This window comes from Triticum aestivum, chromosome 3B (assembly GCF_018294505.1).
Source record: "Triticum aestivum cultivar Chinese Spring chromosome 3B, IWGSC CS RefSeq v2.1, whole genome shotgun sequence".
Classification (NCBI taxonomy): Eukaryota; Viridiplantae; Streptophyta; class Magnoliopsida; order Poales; family Poaceae; genus Triticum; species Triticum aestivum.
In genome coordinates, this window is record NC_057801.1 from 150,981,443 (window position 1) to 150,994,621 (window position 13,179).

The 13,179-nt window shown below is 47.0% G+C and overlaps 1 protein-coding gene across 1 annotated transcript; it reads right to left on the reverse strand.

The window, feature by feature from the left end:
* Positions 1 to 5,652: 5,652 nt before the first annotated feature.
* LOC123067409 (BTB/POZ and MATH domain-containing protein 1) lies at positions 5,653 to 11,114 on the reverse strand. The gene is made up of 2 exons (XM_044490215.1): positions 11,034 to 11,114; positions 5,653 to 7,041 (listed from the first exon to the last, which is right to left on the reverse strand). The coding sequence occupies exons 1-2, from the start codon at positions 11,112 to 11,114 to the stop codon at positions 5,854 to 5,856; spliced, it is 1,269 nt and encodes a 422-aa protein (XP_044346150.1). The 3' UTR covers positions 5,653 to 5,853.
* Between the last annotated feature and the right edge of the window lie 2,065 nt (positions 11,115 to 13,179).

The window sequence follows — 13,179 nt, forward strand, 5'->3', positions numbered from 1 at the left end:
TTGAGTTTGCTCAATTCGGAGCTCATTTGCAGAAGTTATGGCAGTTCTGGTTTTATTGTTACCCTCTGTTGTCTTCTCTGCAAAATGAAGGACTCCTAGTGTTGCTGATCTGGGGCATGCGGTAGTACTGCTCTCCGGAGCAGTAGTACCGCAGGCCCTTGCGGTAGTACCGCTCTGTGGGAGCGGTAGTACCGTGGCCTCAGGCCAGGCGCAGCTGCTCGAGCGGTAGTAGGGGCGGATGTAATTTTTTACATCCGCGCCCTACGCGGTAGTACCGCGCCACGAGCGCGGTAGTACCGTGGGCTCTGGCCAGGCTTAGCAGCATGAGCGGAAGTAGGGGCGGATGTAATTTTTTACGTCCGCGCCCTATGCGGTAGTACCGCTCTTCATGTGCTGTAGTACCGTGCCGGAGTTTTGCGCAGGTCCTCCCTCAGTGGAAGTAGGTACGAAGTAATTTTTTACGTCCGTGCTTTCTCTGCGCCTAGTGTTGCCTGCCTTACGATAGTACCGTAGGGGCGCGTGGTAGTACCGCTCCGGCGGTTCTACCGCTCGTTGCCCTGTGCAACAGGCCTTCATCTGGCCAGAGCTGCACATGCGGTAGTACCGCAACCTACAGCGGTAGTACCACAGCCAACCGCGGTAGTACCGCAGCTCCCTACGGTAGTACCGCGTTGTGCGGGCTGAGTGAGGGGATAACGGTTGGTTTTTCTCCCCACCTATAAAAGGGGGTGTTCTTCCCCATTGAGACTGATCCTTTGAGCTCGTGTTCTTCCCCCATTGTTGACCTTCTTCGAGCTTGCTATCTCTCAATCCCTCCAATGATTCTTGCTAGTTCTTGAGGGAAAAGAGAGAGGAGATCTAGATCCACGTTTCCACCAATCACTTTCTCCTCTTAGTGAGGGGAACCCCTTGGATCTAGATCTTGGAGTTCTTCGTGTTCTTCTTTCGGTCTTCCTCTCATTTTCCTCCCTAGCATTAGTTGCTTTGGTGGGATTTGGGAGAGAAGGACTTGGGCACTCCGTGTGCCCTTGCCATTGCATTTGGTGCATCGGTTTGAGTTCTCCACGCGATACGTGGAAGTTACAAGTTGAGAAGCTTATTACTCTTGGGTGCTTGGTGCCCTTGAGCTTGTTCCTCTTGGGTGCTTGGGCGCCCTAGACGGTTGGTGGTGTTCGGAGCTCAATCATTGTGGTGTAAAGCTCCGGGCAAGCGTCGGGGTCTCCAATTAGGTTGTGGAGATCGCCCCGAGAAATTTGACGGGTACCGGTGACCGCCCCCAAGGGTTGCCAAAGTGTACGGGTTCGGTGACCGCCCCCAAGGGTCGCCATTTGTACGGGTTCGGTGACCGCCCTCAAGGCTCCCTTAGTGGAATCATGGCATCTTGCATTGTGCGAGGGCGTGAGGAGATTATGGTGGCCCTAGTGGCTTCTTGGGGAGCATTGTGCCTCCACACCGCTCCAAATGGAGATTAGCATCCGCAAGGGTGTGAACTTCGGGATACATTGTCGTCTCTGCGTGCCTCGGTTATCTCTTACCCGAGCCCTTTACTTATGAATTTTACTTTGTGATAGCCATATTGTTCTTTGTCATATATCTTGCTATCACATAGTCGCTTACCTTGCTTAGCATAAGTTGTTGGTGCACATAGGTGAGCCTAGTTGTTGTAGGTTTTGTGCTTGTCAAATTAACCGATTAAACTTATTCCGCATTTGTTCAAGCCTAAACTGTAATTATTTTAAAACGCCTATTCACCCCCCCCCCTCTAGGCGACATCCTCGATCTTTCACTGGGCGCCCCCCCAAGGCCTAGTCCGAATTGGACTAGGGGGAGGGGCTGCGCCCCCTCCTTCCTTCTCTTTTCTTCCCCCTTTCCTTGACTCCTACTCCTACTACTTGGAAGGGGGTAAATCCTACTCCCGGTGGGAGTAGGGCTCCTCCTTGGCGTGCCTCCTCCTGGCCGGCCGCCCCCTCCCCCTTGATCCTTTATATACGGGGGTAGGGGGCACCTCTAGGGAGAACAACAATTGATCTGTTTGATCTCTTAGCCGTGTGCGGTGCCCCCCTCCACCATAGTCCACCTCGATAATACTGTAGCGGTGTTTAGGCGAAGCCCTGCGTCAGTAGAACATCAACATCGTCACCACGCCGTCGTGCTGACAAAACTCTCCCTCAACACTCGGCTGGATCAGAGTTTGAGGGACGTCATCAGGCTGAAAGTGTGCTGAACTCGGAGGTGTCGTACGTTCGGTACTTGATCGGTCGGATCGTGAAGACGTACGACTACATCAACCGCGTTGTGCTAACGCTTCTGCTTTCGGTCTACGAGGGTACGTAGACAACACTCTCCCCTCTCGTTGCTATGCATCACCATGATCTTGCGTGTGCGTAGGAATTTTTTTGAAATTACTACGTTCCCCAACAATATACCCCTTCACCCACTCTTCATTCATGGAGAGAGCCATCAGAACAAACCTACACTTCCACTACTCATTTTCTGAGAGCGAACCACCTACTCATGTGTTGAGGCCAAAATATTCCAATCCTACCATATGAATCTTGATCTCTAGCCTTCCCCAAGTTGCTTTCCACTCAAATCATCTTTCCACCATAGCCAAATTTGTGAGAGAGAGAGCTGAGTGTTGGGGATACTATCATTTGAAGCACAAGAGCAAGGAGTTCATCAACAACACAACATCTATTACCTTTTGGAGAGTGGTGTCTCATAGATTGGTTAGGTGTCACTTGGGAGCCTCTGTCAAGATTGTGGAGTTGAACCAAGGAGTTTTTAAGGGCAAGGAGATCGCCTACTTCGTGAAGATCTACCCTAGTGAGGCAAGTCCTTCGTGGACAATGGCCATGATGGGATAGATAAGGTTGCTTCTTTGTGGACCCTTCGTGGGTGGAGCCTTCCGTGGACTCGCGCAACCGTTACCCTTCGTGGGTTGAAGTCTCCATCAACGTGGATATATGATAGCACCACCTATCGGAACCGCGCCAAAAATCTCCTTGTCTCCAATAGCATTTGCACACTCCAATCCCATCCCTTTACTTTTTTGCAATTTGCATGCTTTACTTTTCGCTGCTCATATACTCTTTGCATGCTTGCTTGAATTGTAATGTGTATGCTTGAAATTGTGTTAATCTACCGCCTCAACTTGAAAAACTTAAAAACTACCAACTTTGTTTGTTGAGGGTCTAATCACCCCCCCTCTAGACACCTCTTCTCGATCCTTTCAACTGCCAATCCTCAACCTCCGATTGCTGCTGTAGGGCCTCGTAGTGAAGGATACTCGAGTAAAATGCAGGAAACGTGATAGGCTCGCCTGCGAAATTCATCGAAGCAGTGACAGGGTTAAACACCGAACCGAGCCCGGTCGGCATGTAGTCGATGATCTCATCATCGCGAAGAGGAGAGCCGGTGGCGGCCATCGAGTCAGCGAAGGCCTTCACCTTTTGCATGTACTCGCCGGCAGGTCTGTCTCCTTTCCTCAGCGCCTGGATCTGGCGCCGAAGATTACGCACATGGTGTGCACAGCCGCCCAAGCTGCGGTCGCCGACCTGCAGCCAATCAGCTGCGTGGAGATCTCGACGTTCATCGAACCGAGGAGGTGCCCGAGGACCTTCTGATCAAGAGTCCACCACTGCTCATACTCGGGATTGGACACGGTGCGAGCAGCGTCACCGGTGCTTGTCGTCACGGTCCTTGCCGGCGCCCTGGCCGAGCCATCGAGGAAACCGTGGAGGCGAACTTCGGCGAAGTTGGGGAGGGCGAGAGCCCTCCATAGCATGAAATTGTTGTGGTCCAGAGAGACCGCGATGGGCGGAAGGACGGGGACGGGAGCCGACGCCGTGGGTGGAGCGATGACCGGGGCGGAGACGGTGAGGGTGAGCGCGGAGGAGGTCGTGGACGTCGCGGCCGGGGAGGTGGACATCGCGGCGGCCACGAAAAAGCACTGCGGCGGCGGCAGCGGCGGCTAGGGTAGGGTTGGCTCTAATACCAAGTTTGAGAAAAGGGTTTAGAGTTTTTCGTGGGGCAATGCCTTTCCACGTCTCTCTATATAATGATCAGCACATACAATTATATAAGTACAAAATACCTGCACGTGACATATTTTAACACACGGAGACGCTGACTGACATGCCTGCTGCCTCCATGGCAATGAAATAAACCGTAGTTGAACTTCTTGCTACCGCGTCATGGCAATTAGTGTTGAACTCAGAACAGCATGGTGCATGTTTTGGGATAAGAACTCCGGTACCATTCAATTTTTGTTACCTGCATTGTTGCCGGGACACCTGAATAACCTGAGGCCGCCTGTGTTGTTTTATCCGGGCATTTCTCTTTATAATACTGAATGGATGAAGTGAGAATTTGAGACAAGGTGGGTTTCTCCTATGTGTTTCCCTTGCTGCTTCAGTTTAAATTTAGATTAGACTTCGCTGGGTGTATATGATCTGAAATCTCTTCAAAGGTTAAGCTTACTATGCCCATTCAGGGAGTATGAAAATCCATCATGTCAATAACGCATTCAAATGCAATCAGAGGTTGTGTTTTTCTAGATAATAACGGAAGACAAAATCATAGCTTCCGATAATTCAAATAATTCAAAATCAATACACATGTTGTAGTGGGTCATGTCGTCGTGATTCGTCGAAAACCTTCAAAAGTACTTCCTCCGTTCCTAAATATTTGTCTTTTTAGAGATTTCAAATGGACTATCACATACGGATATATATATACATATTTTAGACTGTAGATTCACTCATTTTGCTCTGGATGTAGTCACTTGTTGAAACCTCTAGAAAGACAAATATTTAGAAACGGAGGGAGTAATAGTTTTTTTTTCTGGGGGGAGGGAGTAATAGTTTACTGAAGAAAAATGACAAATCCTAATTTACTGGTTTCTAACTTTGTGATAAAGTCTTTAACAATGCCACCACCACCGACAAGGCGACAATGCTGGATAGAAGCGAAAATTCTTTTGCACCAACGGACAATGGGTTTTGCGAGATCATCAATTCCTCCATTAAGGAATAAAATGAGTGCAAACTGGAGATCATACATAATGTTGAACTCAAGGATTGACGGTAGTAAGATCTCCCAACTAATGTTCTTCCATTAAAAGTGCAACCGGGTGAAAATGTAATATGTGCATCAGCAAATTGAAGTCACCCTTTTCAGAAATCGACTTAGACAAAAGAAAATTGCAGGCAACTTGCATTAGTAAAACCATTAAGAAAAAATTCATTTGTTATTTATACGAAACTCTTTATTAGAGGAGAACACAATGGGTTAGCCATATAATTTGCAGAACAGACGTTTCTCCAAAAAAATATTTGCAGAACAAATGGAGATTCAACTGCAATGCCACCTTATATGATGTCGAACTCAAGGATTGATGGTAATAATATCTCCCAAATAATGTTCTTCCATTAAAAGTGCAACCGGGTGAAAATGTTATATGTGCATCAGCAAATTGAGGTCACCCTTTTCAAATATTGACTTGGACAAAAGAAAATAGCAGGCGACTTGGATTAGTAAAACCATGAAGGAAAGATTCATGTGTTATTTCCCCGAAACTATTTATTAGAGGAGAACACAATGAGTTAGCAAGAACAGAACAAATGGAGATTGAGCTGCAATGTCATCTGATAACTCACAATGCTCTTCATTACTGATTAATTGGTAAGGTTGCACATAGTGCAATGATAGTAGGATGTAGTCTTTTTGAACATGACAAGAAAACTAAATGCCAGAGTACCATTGCTGAAACAAGAGAGAGCATGCATATGTAGCTAGTAGTAGCTTGCAAAGCATATAATAAGCATCCTAGGATCAATCAAGAATCAACTATCACTGAACTGAGGCATCGATCGAGCACTTGGCAATCAACTCCTTGACAAGAGAGGGGAAGCTTGAGCGCAGATTCTCGAAGTCGTCGCCGGCCATGGCTGCCGTCAGGTTCTTCGGAGAGCCAAGGAAATGGAAGCATGCACCTTTGAGCTCATGGCAGTGGTGCACCTCAGCTAACGCCAGGATGCTCGCCGCCGTGCCCGCCGCGATGTTCTTGCACAGCTTGTCCTCGCAGATCAGCTTGAGCCTTTCCATGCGGTACTTATCAGCCGCCACGAGCAGATGCTGGGCCATGGCGAATTCCTCTTCTTCCACCGTCTCCAGCGGCCATGAGTCCGTGTACATGAAGCGGAGCAGCGCCTTGAAGACCTGCGCCTCCATGTCGGCCACGCGGACCGCGCCGGCGGCGCCGCTCTCCCTCATCGAGCCGAAGAGCTCCGCGCTCAAGACCGGCGACCGGGCCGCGAGCAGCCACCGGTGCGCGGCGAACATCTCGCCGCCGACCTCGAAGACGACGTCGGCGCCCTTGTCGGCCGCGAGGAGGTCGCCGAGCTGCTTCCCGAGGTCGGACGGGGGCACAGGGATGGATCTTGGCGCGGCGGCCCGCGGCGGGCCCCCATCGGCGCGGAACTCGTTGACGACGATGATGTCGCAGCGGATGGTGAACGAATCGTCCTTGAGATGGTCCGATTCCTCCAGGGTCTTCCTCTTGACGAAATTCGGACACTCCCAGACACCAGCTTCGCCGGCCTCCACCCTGCCGAACTTCAGCGGCGCGGGCTTACGGCCCCAGTTCTTGAGAAAGGAGAGCGCGTGCTTCTTTTCCGCCTTAAAGCGGAACTGGACTTGCGCGCGCACTTCTCCGGCGACGTCGTCGTCGAGGACGAGGTGGAGGGAGATGTGGCCCTTGTGCGACGACGGGTCGCCGTTGGGGTAGTACTGGATGGCCCAGCGGCGGCCGCCGACGGAGAAAGGCTGAGACTTGATGAACTCCCCCGTGGGCAGGGTGGCCTTGGTGATCGAGTAGCCGTCGATCTTCAGGTGGTGGTGCCCGTGCGTCGTGTCGGCCACGATCTGGGAGGCGCTGGACGACGGCGAGCTTCTTGCGTATCGCCGTGCAGAGCTAGTGGGATTCGGCAGGGATGGAGTGGGGAGTGGAGGAGGGGAACGCGAGGACGACGAACCTTTCTATTCTGGGAAAGGTTATGGATCGGGACTCTTCTACACACGGGCCTTCGCAATTTCGTTCGAGGAAATGGGCTTTGGCACCTATTGTTACTCAATGGGCCTTACGTTTTTCTCAAAAAAATTCAGATGAAAGAGAAAACTGACCTCTACGGATATTCGAAGGACGCCGATAACACCCACCCGTGTGGTCGTTAAAGGGTCTGCCCACATATTTTGTGTGGTGTTTCAAAGGATCAGCCCACACGTCTATGTATGGGCAAAACAAGTAATGCACACACGTCTCTTTTTTCCTCGCGGACCCTCTCACATGCCTATCTGTGGGCAAAATAGATAACGCTCACACGCCTATATGTCAGGCCTCCTATCTTATGGTCCCGCACGCCGCGTGGCAGTCAGCACGCGTCCCCGCAGTTGTCATGGTCTGGACCCTCTTTCATGTTCATTTAACTGCAGTTATCATGTCGCTGAACTACAGTTGCCACGTCGGACAACTACAATTGTCATGTATGATCTGGTCTGCTGCAGTTGTCATGATTTCAAAAATTTAGGAGTTGCCACCTACTAACACTAGACAGTTGCCATGTAGCACTACAAAAAAGGCATGACAAAAAAACATGTTCGAATAAAAAAGGGAGTTGTCATGTGCTCACAAGCACGCTAGGGCAGTTGCCACGTAAAAGAAAGAGTTGTCATATGCTTACGTGCACGCTAGGGCAGTTGGCATGTACCACGCAACACATGACAACTCGGATAAAAGAGAGTTGTCGTCTGCTTACAAGCAAAGCTAGGGCAGTTGCCATGTACCATGCAGAAACACATGGCAACTGACGATCTTGGGTGTGAGCGAGGAGACGGGCGTGTGGGCGAAGTGATAAACGCCCACACACCAGCCCCTCTACGTGTGTGAAAACTGGTGTGGGCGAATTGCTAAACGCCCATACATCAGCCCCCCGTGTGGTGAAAAAGAACGTGTGGGCGACCGGACGAATGCCCACACACCAACCCAGTCCTACGTGGCACACAAAAACTGCTAGAACGCACCAAGATTCGTGCAGAATTGATTGAACGAGGATCCATGCATGTGGGCGAGTTGCCAGACGCCCACACGTATGGGCGTTAGTATTTTCATATTCAAAAATGGTTCCAAGGAGCACATGTTCCCGGATGAAAAAAAAGGTAAAATTATGAATGTCAAAAAAATTGAAACGTATATGTTTGTGTCTGTGAATTTTCCTGGAAAAAACAGTAGTATTGTGAACCGTGCTAAGAAAAATAAATCTGAACTTTATGAATATTCAAAACGGCTCCAAGGAGCATATGTTCCCAGGTGAAAAAATAAACAAAACTGAGATATTGACATGTATATGTTCATGTCCCTTTCCATGTCTGAATTTTCATGAAAAAAACATGAGCGTAAACTGTACTAAGAAAAAAAAAGTTACTACTCCTAAAAAAGCCCTTCTAGAGTACAGTTTTCTTTTGCCCGGATTACAAACTTATTTGTTCACGAAACTTTGCACGCAGATAAAAAACATGAACATGCATAACAATTGTTTTTTCTTTGGAAAGCGCTAAACTTTCTTTTTTTACAATTTCACTGTTCACCTAGGAGGCACAAATGTTTCCCCCGTTGGGTACCGTTTGTCAATGGAGTAAAGTAACTACATTTGTAGCACAATTCAATCTACTATTAAACAAAACACTTCCACTTTTGCCATCCAGCCCTCACCCCCCCCCCCCCCCACCCCAACCTAAATCCTAACACCCTAACATGGTTTACCATCTAACGAAGTTTCTTCCTCGGTTCCCATCGCGAATGTCAATGACTTCGGCACCCTTGTTGCCTGAAATACTATGTCGCAAGGTGTTCTGTTAGAGCATCCATAGTGTTTTAGAGGCAAGTTCTAAATTGGGTCCCATTGACCAAACTGTTGAAGTGTTGTTCATCACCCTGGCCAAATGGGCGCAAATATGTACGGATAAGCTCGGTATGTATGGGTGTTCTTTTGATATCAGTTCAACTATGTGCTCGATGTAGGACGCACGAGGAGGCTTCTGTCAGCTAGGTCGGGGTCCCCACATATGGTATTAGCAATATCAAAGGGGTGTCATTACCATGAAGCAAATGGGACATACCTAATCCAACTACCAATATAAAATTTTCTCAAAAATAGTCTTTTATGCATAACAATATTTTTTGAACTGTATAATGCATGTATGCGTTCAGCATGATTGAAGTGAGTGTTTGCCAGGCTCAGCAAGGGCTTCAATGTCCTCAGGTCACTTTTTGAACATCCTCAAGTCCTTCAGAATGTCCGTTTTGTACTCGCCAGAAAAAAACACAATAAATAAACATGGCATACCGGGGACTCCTAAAATTACAAAATTAGTACCATTGAAAGAGTCAGATGAATTTAGGAAAATTGAATTAATGGATTTGGAGTTGTGGAAATTTAAGTATAATTTTCTGAATTTGTCTGAATTTGGAAAAATGATAAGGATATTGTTCATATGGGCCAAAACTGGCCGGCCCAAACTACACAACACACTCAGAAATACGCCTTTAGTCAACAAAGGGGTATATGCCTATAACAAAAAAGGCATTATGCTTTCCTTGAGGGAAAACGTATTCGTGACTTGGCACGTTATAACATTTGGATGCTGACAGGTGGGGCCTACCTCTCAAATATTAATCGTTTTCTCACAATGTGTGTGTGTGTGTGAGAGAGAGAGAGAGAGAGGGAGAGGTGGCAACGACGAGGCTCACCGATGGCGGACTAGCGGGCGGTGGGGTTTGGAGGCCTCCCTCTCTGCCTTCCCGGGTGTACCGACAAGGATTCATAGACAATGATGAAAATACATCTAACACTTTTTTAATTACATGAATATTTTGGTCAAAAATGTGTCGAACTGTTTTTTAAATGACATGAAGATTCTTCCAAAAAAATGTGCCGAACACTTTTTGTAATTACACTAATATTTTTTAATTGCATAAACATTATAAAAATGCATCCGACGCCTTTTAAATTACATGAACATCCTTAAATGATTCAACCAACTTTTTAATTATGTGATTTTTTTTCTCTCAAACATTTCTTAATCGCATAATTACTTTTCTAATCACCTATTTTTAACAAATTGATTTTTTTCAATTACATATAATTTTTAGAATGCTCCAAACACTTTCTAGTTGCATGAATATTTTTCAAAGATGTGTCGAACATCTTTTTCATTAATATGAATATTTTTATAATTTCTAAGTAATTTTTAAAATACATTGAATAGTTTGAAATTACAAGATTCTTTTTCGAAATGGTCGGGACACTTTTTGAATGACATTTTAATTATATGAGTATCTTTATAATTTCATACATTTGAATCAAATATTAATTGAACTACATTAATATAGTTTTTAAAAAATGTTGCTAACACTTTTTAATTCAATGAATAATTTTATTAGTACATAAGCATATTAAAATTCATCAAACATGTTTTAAATTACAAGGAATTTTTCAAATGGTTCGAACACTTTTGAATCTCATGAACCTTTTTTCACGTTTCAAACTGTTTTTGAAAAATGTTTCAAAAACCCTTTTTAATTTCATGAATATTTTTCTAATTGTATATTTTGCATGTAACGATTTTTAAATTACATGAATGTTTTAAAAAATGATCTGACTTTTTTAAATTACATGAAACACAGCATGCTCGGCAAGAACATTCTTTTTTTAAAAAAATTGAGACAAACTCCGAAGCTTTTTATTCAGACGTCACAATGTTTACAGGGACGAAAGAGAGATCGTCCGGCTGTCCCAACCAAACATGTCGGCCAGCCGGAAGGGATAATGCATGCTTCGCGAGCTTGTGAGCTTCGATATTCGAGCTCCTAAATTCGTGAGAAATATTACATACTTGGAAAGCTAATGTATGCTCTATTATTTCATGTATGATTGCTCCATACTCTGTTGGATTATTTCCTTGGATATCTGTACCACCACCTTCGCATCCGAGGCCACTTGGATGTTTGCCACGTTCAAATCATCAGCTAGAGCTAGTGCCTCCCTGATCGCCATGCATTCGAGAGTCGCCGGTTCAGATATGCCTCTGAAGACCACTGCCGAGGCTCCTAAGAAGTGACCAGCTGAATCTCTGGAAATCGCAGCTACAGCTCCATGTCTTCTTCCTCTCCCCACTACAGCATCAACATTAAACTTTGCCAGCCCTCCAGGTGGAGCGATCCAACCTGATCGTCGTGGCACAGGTCTTACAGTCTGCCTTGAATTGATGGATTGTAGTGCGTTGAGTTCATTGACGTATGAGTGTACAAATGCTTGGACTGAAGACGGCCTTTGGTAAATATGCTCATATATTGCCTTGCGGCGTGCTCCCCACAATGCCCAAAGAGTGACCACAAAGGTTGTAAACTCATCATGAGATAGCGCATCTTGCATGAAGAAAAGCCACCTCTTCGGATCCGGTTCCTCGTTTCTGCTCAGCACATCAGTAATATGCTCAGAAGACAGCGCCCACGTGCTTCGAGAAACTATGCAGTTTAGCAACGCGTGCCTCCAAGTATCTTTGGCTCCACAGAGGCAACACGCGGTCGTGTCCGCCATTTTACGGTGATGCAAGAGTGCCACCGTCAGAGTGGTATGCCTAGCCAATCTCCACAAGAAGACCTTTAGCTTCGATGGTACCCTGATTCCCCAAAGTTTTGTCCAACCCTCGCTATCTGCATGTGAGTGAGACGACCCCTCTTGCTCATATAACCAGGCTTCACGACTTAACTTCCTCTGCTGAATCATCCTATAGGCGGTTCTCACCGAGAATATACCCCGCCTATCTTCGCTCCATGCCCAAAAGTCTTCAATCTATCTGGTGCAAAGAGGGATCTGCAGGATTGCCTCCGCATCAATTGGTATGAAAGTTGACTGAAGTAGCTGTTCATTCCACGAGGATGCAACGTGGTTGATTAGTTCTGACACTTTATGTGGTGGGTGCGGGACAAGAGATGTGATCAATCTCTTCATTAGTGAGCGAGGTAGCCAATTGTCAAGCCACATGTCGGTAGTTTCACTGTTTCCAATTCTCCTCACTAGCCCTTGCACCATGATGTCTCTCCCGTCCAGAATAGCCCGCCAGATCTGTGAGGGATGGTGGCCCAATTCTGCTTCAAACAAAGATACGCCCGGGAAGTAGACACTCTTGAGAATACGTGCGCGCAAGGATGTAGGGTGTTGTAGCAAACGCCATGCCTGTTTGGACAGTAGGGCCAAGTAAAAAATTTCCAAGTCCCAAAAACCAAGGCCACCAAGATGTTTTGGCTTCATCATCTCGTCCCAGGATACCCAGCTTGGCTTGTGTTTTCCTTGCTTACCCCCCCCCCCCACCAAAACTGCCTGATCAAGGAGGTGACACTCTCACATACACCCCTTGGCAGGCGGAAACATGACATAGAAAACACCGGTATCGACTGCGCCACTGACTTGATAAGCACTTCCTTTCCCGCAGCTGACAATATTTTTTCCATCCAGCCTCTGATCTTCTCCCATACTCGGTCTCTCAAGTATCTGAAAGTGCCATTCTTTGAATGCCCAACATCAGTAGGCATCCCCAAATACCTATTGTCGGTGTCAAAACCGGCGGATGGTAACAGGAGACAAGGGACACAATGTTTTTATCCAGGTTCGGGCCCTCTCGATGGAGGTAAAACCCTACTCCTGCTTGATTATTATTGATGATATGGGTAGTACAAGAGCAGATCTACCACGAGATCAAAGAGGCTAAACCCTAGAAGCTAGCCTATGGTATGATTGTTGTTCGCCCTACGGACTAAAACCCTCCGGTTTATATAGACACCGGAGAGGGTTAGGGTTACACAGAGTCGGTTACAATGGTAGGAGATCTACATATCCGTGTCGCCAAGCTTGCCTTCCACGCCAAGGAAAGTCCCCTCCGGACACGGGACGAAGTCTTCAATCTTGTATCTTCATAGTCCAAGAGTCCGGCCAACGGTGATAGTTCGGCTATCCGGACACCCCCTAATCCAGGACTCCCTCAGTAGCCCCTGAACCAGGCTTCAGTGATGACGAGTCCGGCACGCATATTGTCTTCGGCATTGCAAGGCGGGTTCCTCCT

Bases quoted from the DNA above. Each gene is read 5' to 3' on its own strand.
- LOC123067409 (XM_044490215.1), bottom strand. From the start codon at position 11,114: ATGGCGATCAGGGAGGCACTAGCTCTAGCTGATGATTTGAACGTGGCA. The intron at 7,042-11,033 runs GTACAGATATCC...TTCCCAGAATAG, and splicing joins CCTCGGATGCGAAGGTGGTG to AAAGGTTCGTCGTCCTCGCG.